We start from the raw sequence: 20,204 nt of genomic DNA, 5'->3' as shown, positions 1-20,204 counted from the left end.
TAATAATAAATTGGGCTGCGTGTGGCGGATGTAGTTGCTATTTTAATGTAGAGCTTTTTAGCGCCCGCTTTTGAACCGCATGCCGAGCTACGAGAAACGCGTCGCGTAATGAACAGCAAAGCGAATCCTTTTGGTTTATTTCCAGAAAAGTCGCCAAAAATCCCTAATCGCAGCCCTAGCGGAGGACGGGGCACTCGAGGAACAACAGTGATTTCATTCACTTAAGTGTCTCATCTTAGAACTCCAGATTTTTTAAAACGTGCGGCAATATTGCCCAGTAAAACGACGCGGTATATTCACGGCAACATCTCACGTAGTTTTAGAAAGATATATCTTACAGGAGGGGCATTTTAAGGGAACGTGCAAACTACTGGGGCCAGATTTGGCAATCTCGCGTTTCGCTTTTTTTCTCGCTTGTGACACGACGTGAAATTGGACAGCTGTCAAATGTTTATCCACGTTGCCAGACTTAAATTTAAATCTCACCTCAGATGTAACATCGATCAGAGAATTTCTCAAGTGTTTCTGGCAGCATTACTCGGGACGTCAACGCAGTTCAATTCCCGCATTACAGTCTTTCAAAGCGTCCAAACTTACTTTACGTTCCCGATCTTTCCTGTATTCACGAATGTTGAGAGATTGATTCAGGTTTGAGCGTGAATTTTAGCTGCTTTCTTAGCATTAAACTATCCCATCAATCAACCTCCCCCCCTGCTCAATTGGGGATATTTAAGAGAACAAGAGCGTCTAATGCCTTGCTTACATCTAATAAATATGCGCGCCAGCATTATAATCAATCTATGCTTGTCAAAACACATCTCACCCCCTCCCCCCCTCCTGCCGGGGGTTGTGATTGATATAAGTGCAGACCCTTTCAGAATATTCTTTAAACTGATAGAGAGCCGCGTAGATAACAGTCAGAGGCGTGCATTGCTGCGCAGATGCAGCTTTCTCGGGGGGAGGGCGATCGCGTCCGCCACTGAACATATTCAGGTGCAACATCTGGCTACATCGACGCCACATAATCCCCCCCTGTAATCATTGTTTCAGGCTCTGATATGGTTTAATCGTCAGCCACCTGGGGCTGCTTTAGGACGGTGCCGGTCTAGACGAAATTTCCAGGTTTCGATCGTTAATCACGATGGAACAAGTGCATGTTTAGACATGTTATTAAGATTTGTGGCCACTTAGCCCCGGTGTTCGGATAGGAAAATGGGGGAATATGGAGCAACGACAGCTAAAAAAGCAAATATTGTGGTTTGCACACTCTCTGCCGACTACACTTTTGTGCTCAGAATGATGTGGGACAAGAGCTTTCGCATTGTATCGTTTCTCGGCACTAACCATACAACACCTCTAATTTTGTCAAGTTTTCACATGAATGCTTAAAAACATTCTTCTATTTTTACATTCCGAAACTCCATTAATTGCTCGCCCTTATTGTGTGAGGTTACCAAATCCATGATACGCTAATGTGGCCCCGCAAAACTGCAGGTGCAGCTTCGCAGTCTAGAACACAATTTTTGCAGATGAAAAAAAAAAAAAAGATACGCCCCTGTGCATCGCGACATATACCACTCTAAAGGGGTTTCTACAGTATCCGATATTTTTCTCTAAGGGCCCTAGAGTTAATTGTTAAAATTGCACTTTAACCTTTAAATTCAGTGGCGTGCAGTGGGGCCTCTCAAGGTAAGTCAGTGCTTTAATTCGCAAATTTGGCAATTTGTCGCAAACAAATCCTAGATACTTATGGCAATTCAGTGACCTGCAAGAGGAATTTCGAAGCGATCTGAGCAATAATTTTTTTTGAGTTTTCCATAAAAATTCGTGCTTTTCGAGCCAAAATTTGTGGGAGGCTAAAACAGCTCCTCCGAATATCTGATCTTCGCAACTTTACAACATTTGTGCAACATTCCGCTGCAGGATAATCGATCATATGCAAATGCAGTGTAAAATTTCGCAATAAGAGGAAAAATCGTGTAATCGGCTTAAGTAATAACATTGAAATTGAAAGACAGCGGCGTGTCAAGTTTGGGTCAAAGACTCGGAAATTTTCGATATTAATTTAGCAACATTAACATATGCAAAATAACTCAATTGTTTAGACCGATGTAGGCTGCGAATTCTCAAATTGCATATTTTTTCTTACCAGAATTTTGCAGTTCTCCCCGCATTTTCTGCCATTTAACTGGGAATGCCTTCGTCTTCAGCCAAATCCCCAGCAAATTCGGCCTTCACAATAATAGTGCTTCGTGTCGACAAGCTTTGCAGTTTTCCTGCTTTCTTTCTGGGACTTTTCCCAACCGAGGCACTGATTTAATCGAGACTTTAGTCAAACCCCAGCAGACGGCAAGTAAAAACGTTTTACTGCTTGTTCGTCCACTTCTAGTTAAGAAAACCCGAATTTCCATGTCACAATCGAAGGAAAATGGCTTTTATAAAGTTGGAGAACGGTCACGAAGATTGGCTTCGAATAAAAATAAAAGGGGGCTCTCGCCCTAATAAAAACGTACATAATCGATTTTTATTGAGGGTGAGCTAATATATTACGTAATAATTGACTCAAAAACAAAGAAAACAGGAGTGGGGATAGTAGAAAATGTTCCAGTTACAGTTGTAACGCTTAAATGGCCCTTCGGGTGGCACCTTTAACTCATGGAAAACCGGCTGCTAAATGGAACGATGTAATTTCCTAGGAAATTGGATTTTTGCCGTTTCAACCCTTATGACTTCTCCATGGAAGATTATTAAAAACACGTCACTTAGCTGGAATCCATAACGTGCAATTTAACACATTTATTGTGTGCTTCTGCAAGGGGTAACAATAGACAAAGCCCTCGATTGTAGTGTGACTCTGTATGTGCCTTCTCAACCCATTAGACAATGTGCATTTTCAATTAAGCTCTGAGTACGTGGAAGCGTTTCTATTCAATGAGCTAATTAACCTTTGCCACGGCTCTGTGTGCAGCTGTACACAGCTTCGCTCATCAGCTTCGACCCTAAAAGAAAAAAAAAAAAAACATAATGGAGCACTCAAATATTCTTCGAATCCATCTCCAGGCGTTTACCGACATGGTCGTGTACCGACACCGTTTATTACCTCTCGCGTTATAAATATCTTCCACTTTAGAGGAGATTGTGGTTTATGAATACACGGTACATGCACTGTACCGTGTATTTTGTATTATGCATATACCTGAAAGCGCCTGTATATTGCCGGATATGCGCTGCTTGGAGTGTGAAAGACAATTTCTAGGTGCTCATTTTACGGTCTGGTTTGGCAGTGGCCATAGTACGAACTCGTGTGGCGAAATATGTTGTATAATAAATAGCATGGGGACTCTAGACAATATGGTGAAGGCGCGACTGAAAGCTTGCGTTTCTACTTAAAAATAGCTCGTCTCGCGACATCGCACGTCAGGTTTTCACAAGATAAACAGTGCTGGATCTAGTTTGTAATAACCAACACTGTTTATCGGATTTTAGGGTGTTTGACGCCCATTAGGATAGCCTTGGAAAGACCTGTATTTTTATAAATGTAATACCTACTCTTTTATATGAATTAGGGGCGCATTTTTTGCTATCAGCATAATGGTCTTGAGCGTTCCGTATAATCAGTAGCGCCCCCATTACACAGTTTTTCAATTATCGCCATATTTTCAGTTCAATTGGTTACATTTCGATACTTATTTCTCCATTAATATAAATCTTGTTATACTACAAACTTGCAGGAAATTCATCGTTTTTAATGGTGTCCATTAATCATCGCAAAGACATGCTACTTAAGCCTCTTAAATGCCTTCTTTTTTCAAGCTCTAAAACAACCCTCCATTGTCTCATTAATGGAGAAATGATCCGAGTTAAAATTTTTTATTTAATCGAACGCAATTTCCAAACAAAGCTTACTAAAGACCGGGGACCGTCTGTAAATGCCCTTTTATAATGGATGCGGGGGATGAAAAGCCGCCTCGGGTAGATCTATCATATTTATTTTCTTAAATACACTCTCTTGCCAGTGCCCTTATGGACGGCTTTCGCACACCTTTGTTTGCTCTTTTCTTCCAATGTTATGGAATAATAAGGTCCGTTTTGGCAGCAACCTTGGCCGAAACGTGTTCCACTGCAGTAAGTATCCGGATGTTCCTCACGTGCGCCCGTTCTCATCGCGTATAATATACCTAGCGGGGCATATTAATTCGGGACTTTGGTACACGCAGCGCTTTCCGCAAAATCTGCAACCCTTAACCTGGGGGTGCGTCGATAAATCCGAAAAATGGATGCACAAAGTCGTGCCTCGTGCATGCCTTAGTTTAAGGACCTGAAACCATAATAGATTAACTCGGCAGGCAGGTCGAGGCCGGCTAAGTGACAGATCCACTAAATTAGGACAAAACCAACGTCTGAAACGCAGTCTTGTCCGGACCGGGAGTTCTTGACGGCCCGGAAACCGTACTATAACGTTTATAATTGAAACCGTGCCGGAATGATTAATTTTGCGAGATAATATCGTTTTCTGGTGTCGGAGGATCGTCTCGAGTCAAGGGCCTCATTAAACCTTTATTAGTCGAGCGGTTACGTGGTGTTCATTCGGATCGCCTGGAAGATGAAAGGGCCGAAGACGACGTATATGGCCCACGAATGCTTCGAAAGGGGCACCGCTTTCTGGAATAAATGGCGGATGCGCTTCTTCCTCCTCCGCAATTTAAATTTCATAATTCTAACCAGGATTACCTCAAATATCTAACTTAACTAAACAGTATTCTTAGTGAGAACCGTGAGAAGTAATACAGTACTTCTCACGGTTGTTTCTCGTTATTGGCGGCTCGAGCGAAACTAATGTGGTTGTTATGATATTTGGAGGAGTCGCAGTGTGCAAAGCCTTAATATGTCTCAGGGCATTAGAACTTTCAACGTTATTTTCCGTACGTAGGTAATCAGGCAAGAGCCTTAACATCAATCCTCTGGAAAGCATACTAATCGAAGTGAAAATCCGCACTTCAAACTTGGAGTGGAACTGTTTAAATCTGAAGTGGCATCGGGGCTTTGTTTGAGTTTCGCGGAGCCGGAAGATTAGATAAGGATGTTACATTCTCGTTCTGTTTAATATGGAAATTGGCGGCTTCAGTTTACCAATAATTTTCCCCGCTTCGAATTTCAGGCAAGATTCCCTCCCCCTTTAAACAACCAACTTCTTAAAACCCACGCAGTTATAATACTTAAAATTTATACCTCACTCACACTTGGAGTTGGCAGCTTATGCATTATTTACGGTCCGACGAGAAATTCCGAGCCTATATGAATTTACTATGATTCCATTCTCAATTCAAATTTAAGGGATGAAAATTGAGCCCCCACGAGAGACACTTAATTTGCTAATACAGTCTTTATCGGGCTTAATTAATCCCCAATATTAATTAGTGTATAGTTCGGAGCGAATCAATTGGCCAAAAACTAAAAAAAAAAGGGCATGCAAAAAACTCACCCCCCCGGGGCTTTTGTCGTCTGGTGGCGTGCACTCAGACCATTAATATCCGTCAAAGGTTTTTATTATAAAAGGTCGATAAGTTATTTGGATACGAGCGGGGTGCACGACGCCACTTTCGATGCCCGCGAGAAGGGGTTGTTCGCGCCCTAAACAATGCCAAAACTATCGATCATAGGGCTATCGCTGTAGTGTCGGAATTAAAACCGTTACATGCATTTACGTGGCGATTAGCCAGTCACGACACATTCCCTCGGGTTAATGATGCTTGAAACTACCCTTAGATTAATTAATTTAAAAAAAAAAAAATTCCGCGCATCCGCCATTGGGACCAGAGAGCAACTAATCCTAAGACTTCGTGTAATCACTTTGCAGTTTCACTTAAAAGATTAGACGTTTACGTAAACGTATTTACACTTTATAAAGTTCGCTCCGAGGGCTGTTTGAAGGTGGGGGTAGAAGTTTTGGCGTGACTAGGGCGACACGCGAAATCTGAACGAGTATTTAGTCAGCGGCGTAGCTACTTCTCCATCACCTAACAATCGCCCATTAATTACTATTAGTCCCGATAAATTTCGTGTATATGAATAGATTCCTCCGACTTCCTCCCCCTAGGATCCCCTAATCAATTCAAGTTTCGGAGCTTCACTCAAAAGATTAGAAGTCTATCTTTGCCGTATTTGCACTTCGTGCGAAGTTTAGCTAACTGGAAAGGCGTCACTTTCGGAGGCTCTAGGAATTAGGGCGGGGGCAAGTTTAGATTTTGTGTCACAAGAGGGTGGTAATTAGGGGGAAGTTTCCGGTTAAATGTTCCAAAGTTTCGTGTGCATGGTCAGCTAAGGCTTGTGATCGAAGAAAACACTTAACGGGCTCTACAGAGTGTCTTAATCTGGAAAGGAGCTGTTCTTGTAGACGAACAGCTTACCGGCAGAGTGCTCGTTTTTCTCAACTTTCAAGCGCTCCCAGGAGCTCCACTGATTTCAGCAAAATAAAATGATAAGCTCAAGGTTTTGTGTGAAGTATTAAAATTCCCATTCGGGTCAGCGGCGTGCCTCGTTGTCGAGATTTCAAAAATTTTGGAAAAAATGAAGGTTCAGAGCTTCAGGTCTCTCTTCCATTTCTTTAGTTGTCGGAGCCTCCTAAAAACGCCACCGATTTCAGCAAAACCACCTGGGAATACTGCTGCTATGCAAGGGGAATCCACGAGGTGCTGGGTGAAGTCAGTGGCGGACCTTTCCCGAGGTTTGATGAAAATTTAGAATTGAGGTTGAATAAATGTCAGCGGCGTCGACACTACACGGAGAGTACAGTGCTGCTGCAAATTGCGTCCCTCACCTCCCTCTGTTAACTCGTTAATAAAGTATTATTAAAAAAAAAAATTAATGCAGCATTACGTAGGAAACATACTATCTTTTGAGCTGTTTTTATGTTTTTAATGTTGTTTACCTCACTAGTAGCGCGAAATGGTCGATTTTTTTAAAATGAGACAGGGGTCAAGTGACACCTCAAATTAAAGGTCTTTCACAGCTACGCTCAATAATGCATTGCGATTCAACATCTATCGATTAGTTTTTGGGAAAAATAGGTATGCATTTAGTAAAAAATGCAACGCAAACTCAGCTAAATAGTACGTAAATAATGAAAAAAACTTGTTTGTTGACAAAAAATTGGTTGGTTTTCGATTTTATGTTCACAAACAAGCCTCTGGTTAAACAAAAAAAAATTAAACCAGCGACGTAAGCAACATTTAAAACGATAAACAAATGTCGGAAGATAGCGTATTTTGTCCTATTTAATGCCGCTTTTGAATTTTTCAAAATTACAACTAACACAGGGGCGTACAACGTAGGGCAGCAAGGTATGAAAATTTTGCGAACGACGAAGGCAGAATACTTCTTCCTTGGAAAGGACCGCTGACCGGACCTGATAATGCCGGGGCGGCTCGAGAGGTGAACGCGGCTGAGGTGCCTCCGTCGTTTTTCAAGATGCTCACTACTTCTCACGCTTGTCTCCTGCGTGAGTTGTCAGCAAATCGAAACTGGACATTTTAATGGAGATTCGAATGAATTGAAAGTCGTGTGTGGTTAAAAGGGGCAAACAGCACAACAAAGCAAAAACTAATACCGTAGTCGAAATGCAGATAATGCCTTTCACTTTATACTGAAATGGCATTCAGGGAAATATTGCCTTCCAACGTGTATTAGACTTAAGCGAGCGGCATTCTTTGTATTGCACGAAAATTCCCGTTCTCCATCTTTAAAATCGTTATCATTCCTGAAAGCTAAAGAATGTATTTGTTTAGCTAATTTTATTCGCGACTTCGCTTCGAATTTGCAGGATTTTTCCCGGTGTCGCAGGTCCATCAAGCAGGATATTAGAAATCGAGGAGGCTTTAATTTTGTCACTGGGTCAATAGAGCCTCTGCAGAAAAATTGCCAATTTCGGTTTTTTTTCTCAATCTGCGCGAAATGAGTTTTTAATTGGCCGTGCATCGGGGAAATGCAATTCTGACGGCGTCCCCTGTGCCCCCGCGAGCCTCCCTTAAGGTGAGTTTTCAGCTCCCAGAGCACATCGGACCGAATCCACCATGGAAACCCGAGGTAAATTGCGTGTCACTTTCAAAAGACGAATAGCCCAACGTGGAATCTGCTGGAAACTTTAAAAGGGAATCGTGATATACTGAATAATTACACATCCCCTAGGCTCAGCACAATCGCTGATGGCTGGCTCCAAATATCCCATTATTACATCAACACCATAAAACCGTGCCTTATCGGCCTCTGCATGTATTTATCCGACGTTAAAAATGACTGTCGTTTCCTTCGCTTTGCTAATGATGGGTCATTGTCGCCCTTATCGTAATCTGCCCGCCCTAAAGGTCGTTTCGGGGCATGCAATGTGACTCGATCCGAAATTAAATATTGCTATTCACGAGATCCAACATCGATAGAGCTTGGGACCATCGTCTTGCTTTGGCGGATGCAAATTAGTCGTCGGTGCAATTGGAAAAAATGGCGAGTTGTGTGTTCCCATCGAAAATGAAATCCATTTTTCACACGTATATTCCCGCGCTCGTATTTCATCCAAGAAGTTCCCAGCAGATATAAAGTAACCGGCCCTGTTAAATTTATCTCGTTGTAGGACGTATCGCCAACAAATAGCGTCGCTGACTAAAAAGAGAACAAAAACGTGAATAAAGATATGCGAAAACCGGGGCTGAGTGCATTATAAATTTCCAAGCTGCACGAGAGGCAAAAAAGAGCCGCCCCTGGAGCTCTCTTCAGAGGCGGCTCAATCCCACACAAACTTAATAGTAAATCAACATCAAAAACTTTCCCATGAAAGCACCTAATGAGGTAAAAAAAATAAATTACTTGGGAGCACTCTTGAAAATAACTCGCAAGCTAATGAGGGGGAATACTGGGTAACTGAAGTTTATTTACCTTTGTGGCCTTCCGCTCCCGACTAATTTTGCTAACATTCATTGACATTGTTTATTTGTCGGGTGTGTTTTATAATGTTCGAGGGAATTTTGGAGGGACCAAAATTTATCGCTACGTCACTGATTTCCGTGGGCCTTCAGCCGCGATAAAACGCGTTGTCAAACGCCTAATTGCATACCCTCGAGAGGTGTCTGAAGTGTAAAATCACTAAGATGCAAATCTCTTTCGTTCATGAATTTATTGCAGTCCTCCGATCGAGGCTACGCCACTGATATTGGCGTGCCGAGCGGCGCTGAATTGCAACCTCCCGTGCTCAGTGGCGCGCTTTCTTACAAATTTCAGCTTCTAAAAAATTTTAAAGTGACACTAAATAGGACAACTAATGCGATTTTTTGACTGTTGGGCCCTTTTGTAACGTCGCTTACGACACCGGGAGCGTAAAATCGTCGTTTTTTTGAAAATTCAAATACGGACCAAGTGACACCTCAAATTAAAGGTCTTTCGACACTACATTCAATGGTGTGTCGCGATTCAACGTCTGTCGGTAAATTTGTGAGGAAAACTGGTATGAATGCTGTAAAAAATCCAATACAAACTTAGTTAAATGGTTCGCAAACAATGTAAAAGCTTGCTGGTAGGAAATTAGTGTGTTTTCGATTTTGTGCTCACAAACAAGCTTTCGGTTAAACAAAAAATATATAAATAAAAATAAACCGGTGACGAAAACAATATTTTAAAAAATAAACAAACATGAAAAGACAATATTTTTTGCCCTGTTCAGTGCTGCTTTTGAATTTTTAAAATACAATAATTTGGTTAAAGAGTTAACAGGGGGAGCCCGATTTAGAGCCGCCCGGTATATTAAAACCTTAAAGAATCCTCTGCAAAGTAAGTAGTTTTTAAGAAATTACGCTCGAAGAACTTCTAAAAGGGTTTAGGTCTTTTTTTTACAGAGCTAAATAAATGGGCAACCTTCTTCCATCGAGAACCTTTGCGGCCCTTTGATACGCCGCTGACTTTGGACGCGCCACAGGGTCGTGCTCGCGGGAATCCTAAATGGGGTAATCCGCCTAGGGAAATCTGTCTTTATTCGAGGAATTGTTGTAGTCCTTCCTCTCACAGAAGTGACAAAAGGGCACTACTTACTTATATCGAATCCCCTGGCCGCGTCGATCCACAAGCTCCAGCTAAGAATGGCCTTTATCAGATGTAATCCGAGAATCCGCATGTTGAGCCACACATTGACCTGCAAACGAAACAGACCTATATTATAGAGATTTATTGCAAGAAATTGCAAGAATTTAAGGAGGTTTAAACTTCCGATTTCCGGCATTAATCCCCATTTAAAAGTAAAAAACAAAACTCACTTCGAGCTCGGAAGTTTTAATAATGTACAAGGGAAAGCTTTCGGAGAGCGGCAACTTCCACCTGATTAAGTTCAGAAATTTATCATTTCTCGTGATGATCGGAGCCCCCCGCAGGTGCTGGCGAATATTCTCGTATAGAGAGAGATTATTTTACGGCTCGTTTGTTTTTATCCTGCAACATGCGTAAATAAAGCAATCCAAGAAACAACCCTCGAGTAATTACTCTAATAAAGTATAAACGTGCAAATTACCGCTCTATGGGTGTTTGCTCACGCCTAGTTCCTGACATTTTCTTAGAGCACGTAATTAGAAGAGCGTTTTCCAGCTACGCTCCTAAATCGGCAATTACTTTAATGAATAACAAATAAAGTAGAGTAAGTCCCGAGCTCGAATGTTACATACGTTCCCTATATTTAGTTCTTTAAAAATTAACACCCAGCTCGACTCCGTCGAGAAGCAGCCAAATACCTCCATTCGAAGCGCTGGGGATTAGCTCTAAAATTTGAGCATCGGATAGAGCCGTTTCAATGCAAAACTATCTCTCTGGGTAGCGGAGAGATTTGTGCATTAAATAACAGAGTTTAAAGTAGTTCCTCGAGAAATCGGAAAAATTGTTAAGTACGGTGCTAGCACGTGATTGCTGCAACCCGGAATTCACGAGGCGATATGAAAGGGTACCCCTTTCCCAACTGGAGCAATATCAGGGGAGCAAATGGGGACATTTCCAGCAGTTATAACCAGTAGGTCCCTGCGGTCTCCCCTCGCTATCCTGATTCCAGGAAGGCAGCGCTGGCAATTATTGCTCTTATAAAGGAAACTTTGAGCTTCGAAAACGCCACTCACTCGCGCCCAGCGAAATCTGCAAGAAACCAAACTGTCGAAATTTTTACTGAAATTATTCAAATTAATTTAATACGTGCCTGATGTCGGACCTCAGAGTCGTCAATTGACGGTTCACCAGCGAAACGTTTGGGCTTTAGAACTGCAGCCGTAGCAGTGTCGCGACGTGGCGCAGTTGAGCTTTTAGCAACATTTTGAAGGAAAATAGTACGCTACTGACCGTGACAGAAACTCTCTGCGGACGTTCTCATGCACCTGAGGAGCTTCGAAACCATGTTCGAACTAGTTGAGTACCACAGGTTTCAGTACGCATCGAGAATTTAGTCGATTACGGCCCTGATACCCAGGCTACGGGGTTGCCAGATCTTCCTTTGGCAGGTCAATTTACGTGCTTTGAGAGGCGTGAGAAAGTCATATCGGTGGCATAGAACTAGCGTTAAATTTATGCGGGGTGTGGCATATCATCACGGAGATGCTTTGGAACAATGCTTTGGAACAATGCTCTACAAAATCATTCAAAAGCGCACCACTTTTGGATATACAGAGTCATCTTCTGCGTTTGGCCCACACGCGTCTTGAGTTGAATTTTCACAGTTGCGTACACCCATTCGCTCCCTCTAAAACTCCCCACTGCAAAATGCTCATCGGTGGTATTCGTACACAGGGTGTTACGTTTGATCGGCCAATAAACTATTTCATGCTTTGCGTCTTTTTTGTGGGACGTCCCGTATGAATTCTGACACGCGATTTAGATTTCTTCTACAAATTCTTTGGATTTTTGCGGTATTTTCGTATTGCTCCCCGTCGCCGTGGGACCTGCGCAAACGTCCATCGATGCAAATCAAAAGGAAAATAATCATCTCAACTATCGATTATCCGGCGCAGTCCTCAGTATTCAGTCAAATTTCTTAAAAGAAAAATAAATCAAAATCAAAAATAGTTCGTAACGAAAAGTGCGAACCTTGCCGCCCTGTGTATTGAGAATGATGCGTGCGCATCCATGCGTCTCTTAGCATTTTTTCGAATTACTCCGTAGAGTGCGATCGCTCTGAGACGTCACCACCACCACGTTACGCTCTGTATATGGACGAGGTCAAATAGGACCAAATACATTTTTGAAACGGATTCGATGCAGTACCGGCGCTTGGAAAACGGAGTTGGAAATTCTTGGTCGTGTGTGAAAGTTGCGTGGCCCCGGAGCCACGTCCGTACCAGTTACTGGGCCGGACTTAAAATTACAGGCCCGATGGGCGTTAAAGTTGGTGCGGAACCTCAAAAAGCAATTTTTTCCCCATAAATCATCCCTCAATACTGATACTTTCTATTATATAAATGAAAATATCCGCATATGCATACATAAATTCACACACACGCGTATTTTAATTGACATCCCACCGTTTCTGGTGTCAGAATATAAAATTTATACATTTAAAACAAACAATATCGCACACCGCATTTCATACCGAGTGAGCCTAAAATCGCCCCCTCCCGTACGTACATTTTAAATTAAAATGGAAACGTTCCAAAGGCGGACAATAAACATTTCATTGCGTGGAAATGAAAGCCGCAAACTTGGTGGAAATCTCTCCATTTGGGCTTAATAAAATACGGAGGTAACATGACGCGAGACTGACACGCTTCTCCATCGGCAATTACATTCTCCATGGTCGAGAGGTGCGCCCACCCTCTTAATTTATGTATTTTTAGAATTAATTATCTCCCTCAATGAAGATGGAAAAATTTCGTGTTATAGAGGGGAATTCCCATGTTCGTCATTTGCATATAGAAATCCTAGTTTGGACTGCGAGGGCCCCTTTCCCGCGCAATTTAGGGCCGATATGTAAAGTCTACCCCCGGGCTGAAATCTCGGCTCTCACGCAACTCAATTTTTCCCAAAGGGGGGAATTCATTTCTGAGGTTTTTCCCTTTCCAAAGCAAACTAATATGAGTTTCATGTGAAACCCTCAGTCGATAAAAGATATTGGACAAAGCGTAAAAAATGGTTATTTCATAATGCAGTCAAAGAAACGAGGGGGAAGTCGCGAATAACACTTCTTGAAATATTCCGGGAATCCGGCCACCTGGCCTGGCACCATGAATTATATAATCCCGTACCTTCGCTGTCACCCCGCTCCGCTTTTATCCATTTTTGCTTCCACATTTTCGGATAAAAGCCAAGTTGCGAGGTTTGGGAGTGAGAGTGCATGACGTCGGGTTACTTTTCATCCTCTTTTTACCGCCGATACATTAAAAAGCATCCCTGACTTATCATCCACATTCCGCAACCCCCCTCCCTCCCGCCTCTCACCTCTTCGCTTTGGGGGAAATGATGATGCTTCAATCGCGAAAAGTTCCAGATTCGCGTGGCTGAAACTGGAACAGCCCTGCCCATTTGTAACGGTAATTAGTTCATTTGTAACCGGTTTTCCGTGTTGAAGATACTTAAAAGTTCGAGACTGTACCCCGAGTGGGTAACGGAGGCCGGGAATTAAGTGTGGGACTTAATTGCCATGGATTTCACCCTTATTTCCAGTTCTAAGGTCGCCGGGAGTTTGAATTATTTATTTATATGGATGACCGAGAAATCGGAAAATTCGAAGCCACAAACTATAACCTCGTTAAGAAGTTTAGAAACTTGCCGCGCTACTGGTTATTGCGACGCCCCGGCCGCCCCGCCAGGGACCCGTCACTGCATTGTGTAGACGTGTTTCCGACGAAATGGCGAATAGACATTTCGCCTTTTTTGTTTTTTTTTATTTTTTTATTTTTATCTGAATAATTTCACAGTTTTCCACCCTTTAGTCGATAATTTTCTAATGCCGAAATTAAATTTCCATCCCAAGAGGTCTTTTGAGGCGCCTTCGGAAGGCTGTCGATATGTATTAAGCCTTAATCGAAATTATCAATTAAAATGCAGGCAGATTAGTGCAGCGAAGAGAGGCGCACCTTCATCGGTAAGTCATTAAGAAGTTTCGGTGTTGCTTACTTTAAAATATTAATAAGTGCGCAGCGTGGGAGGTTTTTAATTGGTGGAAAATTGTTGCTAAAGTGCATAGAGCAGCCGCAGAGGCTGGTAGAGGCTTCGGCTCTGAGACAGCGAGTTATGAAGTTTTTCTCTGATGTTTGTGTATTTAAATTTAGTAGGATAACGACCAAAGTTGCCACCCTAATTTATAATACATCCACCCTAACAATACGTGTTCTCGCCCCGGTGTGTGTGTGTGTGTGTGTGTGTGTGTATGTGTGTGTGCACCAAACACAGGGTCGTATAATTAAAAGTTGGCAAAACTTGTGTTTAATCAACGCCGGCTTTCAATTAGGTTTTCGTGTCACAGGGATTTTGTCAACTTTTTGGCCATTTTTGCGACAATTTTGCCCCACAGAACGGCGTTTGCTTTAATTAGTTTTGAATAATTATTCTACTTAATACCGAGAAACTTGTGTTATTAAGAAAGTCCCTTTTAGACTTTATTAAAGAATCGGAGTTTTGCGACGAAAGGTAAAACATTATTTATAAATACGCTCTCCTTGGGCCTAATGGATGTTTGGGGAAAAAATGTCAAGAATATGGAACAAGTCAGCGGCGGCAGCTTGTTTTTAGGGGCCCATCTAAGTATGAATAAATTTAAATTTTGTTTTTATGGTAATTTCAGCCGAATAGCCCGAGAATCGATAGCATTCGTGCATTTTCCGAAGAAAACTCGAATACATCTTAATATTTATTTTCCTACATGTTTGTTCGAGTGGAACAGGGCCGGACTAATAAATTCATCACCGAGCAGTTTCCGCCCTGCGACCTCTAGCCGAAACACCGAGTGAGTCACTTACAGGATTAGTTTTTTTTCGCGTTCGAGCGACTGTCCAAGGCTTCGAAATTTTGATCGCGAATGACAGAAAGAAACAGTTTCATCATAGATCGAAGCCAGGACCGTATCAAATAAATCTCCCTTGAGGCGTTTTCTCAGGTAGTCCGAAGAATCGTCCCTCATCTCATCTTTTTTCGCAAGACATTTTTACAAAATGGTGAACCAGCATTTAGAAATGATTGCCCTAGGAGCCACCCGCCATTCGTGCATTTCCCCAAGAAAACTCGAATATATCTTAATATTTTCGTACATGTTTGCTTAAGTGAAACAGGCCCGGACCCATAAATTCATCACCGAGTAATTTACGCCCCGCCAGCGGTAATTTAGATAAATGGCCGTCGAAATTTCCCGTGGCATTACGAAATATTCGGAGGCGAAGTCACAAAACACCCCTCATAATTCCATTTGAAACGCAAAGGCAATTTTCGCCGATCTTAACGAGGCGAAAGGGCCAAGGCGGTGTGTGGTCCGCGCCCCCTGAAAACCGACGCTATTAGGGCTCTAAGACCCGCTCCGGAGCTTTCTGACCGAGAAAGCCCCAGTCAAAGACGAAACGGCACCACGACTACAAATCGCCTGGGTCTGCCGTGATGGTGTCCGCGGTAGTCCAGTAGGTACGCTGGGTGAATTTAGAGATCGTCTTAATGATCTTCAGCATCCCTCCTTCTCAACCTTTGGATATCAAGCTTTGATGAGGTTTTGCATAATTCTTCGAACTTTCACCCGCTATTATTCTATGGAAAAAGCAATTTCGACTACGTCCAAAAATTATTGGTTTTTGCGTTTAAAAAGTTTTTTCTAATTTAAATGACCAAAACTGGCCAATAAAAGTGAATATTTCAAATGCAAAAATACCTTCAACATGGCGTAAACGTTCGAACTAACGCGAATTTGCATTTTACTGTTTTGATGCGAAACCCAAAAAAACATCGGCGCCATTAAAATGTGTGCTATTTTGCAACAATTTACCTACGTTTCTGCGCAACATATCTTTGACGGCATTTTTCACCGACGCATCCACCATTTTAGCCAGTAATTAGAAGATTACTACTCGCCTTTTAAGACGAGGAAAATGGAGATGTGGATTTGCCTCAAATTATGCTAAAAGGGCCTCCTTTCTGCACCGCTGTTTGACAGTTTATCGAACTTAAGCAACGATTTGTTTCTGAAAGCGAAGGAACTTCTTGCCTACGGCCAAACGAGTGCTGAATACCTTTTGCCGCTCGAAACTTCCAAGTTTCAGGTTTTTGCTCACTTATCCTAATTAATTTTTGAATAGGCCAAGTTTTGATTAATGCCTTTTTGGGATTCTGCTAAGGTGCGCGTTGACCCCGAAAAGGCCCTCACTTGCAATCGTTTCTGCGAGTTCGTTAGGGCCGAAGCTGACAAAAAGGGGGTAGTTAATCCATCAACTACCACCGCCGCAATTACGCATGACGTCACCACGATTGTCCGAAATAATTGACTGTCCCTGGCAATCATGGCGGACAACGTTAATGAACACACACCTGCGATTCGAAATTAATTAACAAGTGCGTTCGCCTGGAAGTTTGTTTGGCGCCGTTTAATTGTCCGGCGGTTAACGCTATCCGTCGGTTACTAAGATAACATTTACGGAACGAATATATTCAAAGGTGAAATTGATTTCATCCCTGGGGACCAACCCTCGCGGCCTTATATGTAAATCGTCGCCAGGCGACAAAGACTTGATCTAAATTTTCCAAGCGCCCGTGGTAATTGTTCAAACCGTATTTCAAATGCACCATTGATATGTAATTCTGTTCCATTCAAACCTGTATTCAAGCGAAGTTTACCGGCATGTTTGCTAGGGATGTGCCCCATCAAACATGGGCTGAATCTAGGGGTCGATCGCAGGCACAGCCCTACAGGCGCGAACAAACCAGAGCAGTTAGGGCCATTGTTTCAATTTCATTGATTTTGATAAATTTGAAGACTTTAAGTCACCGGATTTTCTGGTCGCTAGATATGGGCCCCTTTATCGATATTTGTTCTTAAATGAAAATTTGCTTAGGCGTCAGGCGTTGTGCAGTTGCGCGATAACGACGGCCGCCCTAAACAAATACTGAGGGTTCTTCATGTCGATTTAACACGAAGATTGATCATGGCACATACAAGAGGTACATACCTGCACAGAAAGTGCCACGTGACACATTAGCCCATGGAGTTTTTGGGCGCAGCGTTTAATTACAATGTTTAATTACAGATTTCGTAATAGTGTGGAAGAGCTTATTCCGTAAATGTTTCCTCATTAATATTTGAGAGGCGATGATCGGAGCCTTTTTGGGTGAAAGAAGTGCCACCTGAAACTGAAAGCAGCGGCGGACGACATTTACATAATTAGCGTCCCTCCGGATTTAGACTGAGACGCATGTTTATCCCTGTAAACACTCCTAACGCAAGTTAATAAAGAAAAACTGCGAGGCAAAGTTTAATTCACTCTCTCAGTTTCGACTTAATAAAGCCGAGGGAAATTTAATTTTTCATCCCTCTGACCCCCGAAAGGGCGGAAATAAAATCAGCCGTATCCGTGTCGCCCTCGGCACTTTTCACACCCCCAATGCGTGTGCCATCACGAGAAATGCACCCCGGTAGCGGAGCGTGCGAAGAAACTATTTATTTATCACCTGAAGGGGTCGTTTTCGGGGGAGAATCGCGATCGCGGTGTCAAAAACTTGACCCCCGAACAAATTTACGATAGGGCAGCACTCAGGCAAACTCGTTTCGACCCCCGCAATGCTGCAGTAATGATGTTTTATTCACCCCTCAAGGATGTTATAGGGAGGCCCTATTTTCTCTAAGTGAAAACAACCGTCTGCTGCGGCCCTATAAGGGTCACCGGGTCCTGTTGCAGTCATCGTTCGCGTCTGAAGTTGGACAACCCATGAACCCTTAGTACGTAGTTGGAAAAACATGTAAATTTGTGTTCAGAATAAGTCAGTGTGTTCGATTTTTTGAACAATTTTGTCAATATCTGTAGAAGGATTTCAAGCTGTAAACCATTGGCGTAGCACTGTCTCATTAACTTATTAATCTTTGGAAACCTCTAGTTCTTGAAAAACGTTTTCAATACGTCCCTGATATTTGAGCAACAGGGCGTTCGGACAAATCCGTAGAGAAGTTTCGGTTTTGCTTTATGTAAAAACCAGTGCCGTTGCGCGCTGCAGCTAATTTTTTCAATAAAATTTAATGAAATTCCCACGAATTATCTAGTTTGTCGAGAAATCTCTTCTTCAGCGCGTCTCTGACTTTTAAAGGTGCGAAACTGAAAAATCTGAGGAGGTCCTTTGGCGTTTCGAGCTTGTAAAAATCAGTGGCGTGGCAACTTCCAAGGCTAAACACCATTTTTGGAATTTTACGTCTTCGAAATGTTCAAAAATCTTTTAGTGGTTAGAGAAGCAACTTCTGCATGTCCCCCATAGGTCTTAAGCAATTTTTAGCGTCAAAAACCTGAAATACCATACAAAATCGCCCTCAGTACGTTACTGATCTTGATAAATATTATTGCAATATTAATAATATCGGTAATCAATATGACGTCAGTTTGAGGTTTTGACTCAAGAAAAAGTTAAGTCAGTATGATTGGCGACGCTTAAGCTGAGGGTGGCGTTGACGTTCCTCAACAAATCCAGAAACATTGTCAAATTCACTCCACTAGTTCCTTAGAGATCTCACACTTAAACATTTGCGAAAACCATTGGAATCTATCAAAATAATGTTTTTTTCTGGATTTTAACAATGGCGAGGGGTCTGAGCAACGAACCCCAACAGTATGCACACAATGCGCAATTTGACAAACACCCAAATGGCATCTGTAATCCTCTAATTTAATTGAGTGTCCGGTATGCGTTAATTACTGCTATTCTGTTGTTTAGTTTATCGGGACTTCAATTATACTGCTTCAAACACATTAGACCGCGGGAATCTGCGGTGACGACCACATTACTACTATTAAAGTACGAAATTGTTTTGTATACATTCGCCATTTTGACCAGACTGGATTTGAAAACCAATTAAATCTTGGCTTCTGGAAACAAACTTCAAACAAAAGGAGTCATTACGAGTTTGCGCTAGACATTTTTTGTTTCAGTGAAATATGAGGGGCAATTAGGAGGAAATTACTTCTGGGTTGAGCAAATATTTGTCTTTATTGATATTAGGATCATAATTCCTGCGCCCATGACTCTCATATCTCCATTTAGTTGGAATATTAAGGTTTGTTGCCTAAAGGATAGTTCGGATGGGAGAAAAACTTACCGGAAAAACTCGGAGATGGGAGACGTGAAAGTTCCCACAGTCGGTCGTAAAACGTCGATCTAAAGGCCGAAACACAGCGACGCGTTAACGCAGAAGAACGTCCGGAATGAGACTAAGCCGTTCGTGGTTCGGCTCTCCATTGATCAGAGCGGCAAAATTTGAACGAGCCGCGACTTGCGCCCTGTATACACTGTTGCTCTATCCCGTTTTTGCCTTTTTTGCCCAAAAATGATTTATTATCTTCTAACCCATCTGTTTGGAGGTAGAAAGGGAAGTTTTTCGGGCCAAATTTACCTGTTTGAGTAATTGATTGCTCGGAAAATAATATATTATTTGCCTCGCGGGCACCTGAATGGCTTTCGCATTTGGGTTTTGTGCGCCTCTGTATCTCGAAAGGGCTCTGATAAATTAAAAGGGAAAATGCCTCGGTTCAAATTGACAAAAAGCGAAAGTTTCGGAAATAATAAGCTTCACGGTCTGGGGTGCATTTGAGCCCGTTTGTTTGTCTAACCTCCCCTGTATCGGTTCCCAAAGTCCATTTGTCAGCGTGCCAATACACAAAACCGCTTAACAAGGGGCTAAACATTACCCGTTCGCTCTAAGCGAACGTATTTAGAAAGGGGCCCGAATAAATTGCCCAAATTTAGCGGCGATATGTTACTAACCGCCGACAAATGTGCTGATTATCTGGTTTTCGATTGAAAAATTAGAGGGACGATGTTTAGAGAGAGCCCGATTAAGGTTAACTGTGTTAACAAATTTCCATTGAAAACGACATGCAACGGAGTAGATCAGTGTGAGTTATGGAACTGCAGGATCTGATACGTCGCATCGCTGGAAATGCGTAACAGCGAAAATAAAATCGCGTTTGCCTCACAACCGAGATGCCCCGAAGGCAATAGTTCGCCCGTAAACTCTGCAGACATGACCC

At 42.4% G+C, this 20,204-nt stretch overlaps 1 protein-coding gene across 2 annotated transcripts in view; it reads right to left on the bottom strand.

Moving 5' to 3' along the window:
- The window catches only part of LOC136349286 (discoidin domain-containing receptor 2-like), a 46,908-nt gene extending 27,511 nt beyond the window's left edge, over positions 1-19,397 (bottom strand). For both annotated transcript variants that reach the window (XM_066300737.1, XM_066300738.1), the window contains exons 1-2: positions 19,274-19,397; positions 10,072-10,171 (exon numbers count right to left, since the gene is read on the bottom strand). In XM_066300737.1, the coding sequence (XP_066156834.1) occupies positions 10,072-10,153 (82 nt within the window). In that variant the 5' untranslated portion in view covers positions 10,154-10,171; positions 19,274-19,397. The remainder of the gene's footprint in view (positions 1-10,071; positions 10,172-19,273) is intronic.
- Positions 19,398-20,204: the final 807 nt, after the last annotated feature.

Source organism: Euwallacea fornicatus, chromosome 37, assembly GCF_040115645.1.
Source record: "Euwallacea fornicatus isolate EFF26 chromosome 37, ASM4011564v1, whole genome shotgun sequence".
Taxonomy (NCBI): Eukaryota; Metazoa; Arthropoda; class Insecta; order Coleoptera; family Curculionidae; genus Euwallacea; species Euwallacea fornicatus.
This window is presented reverse-complemented; position numbering and strand designations above follow the sequence as displayed.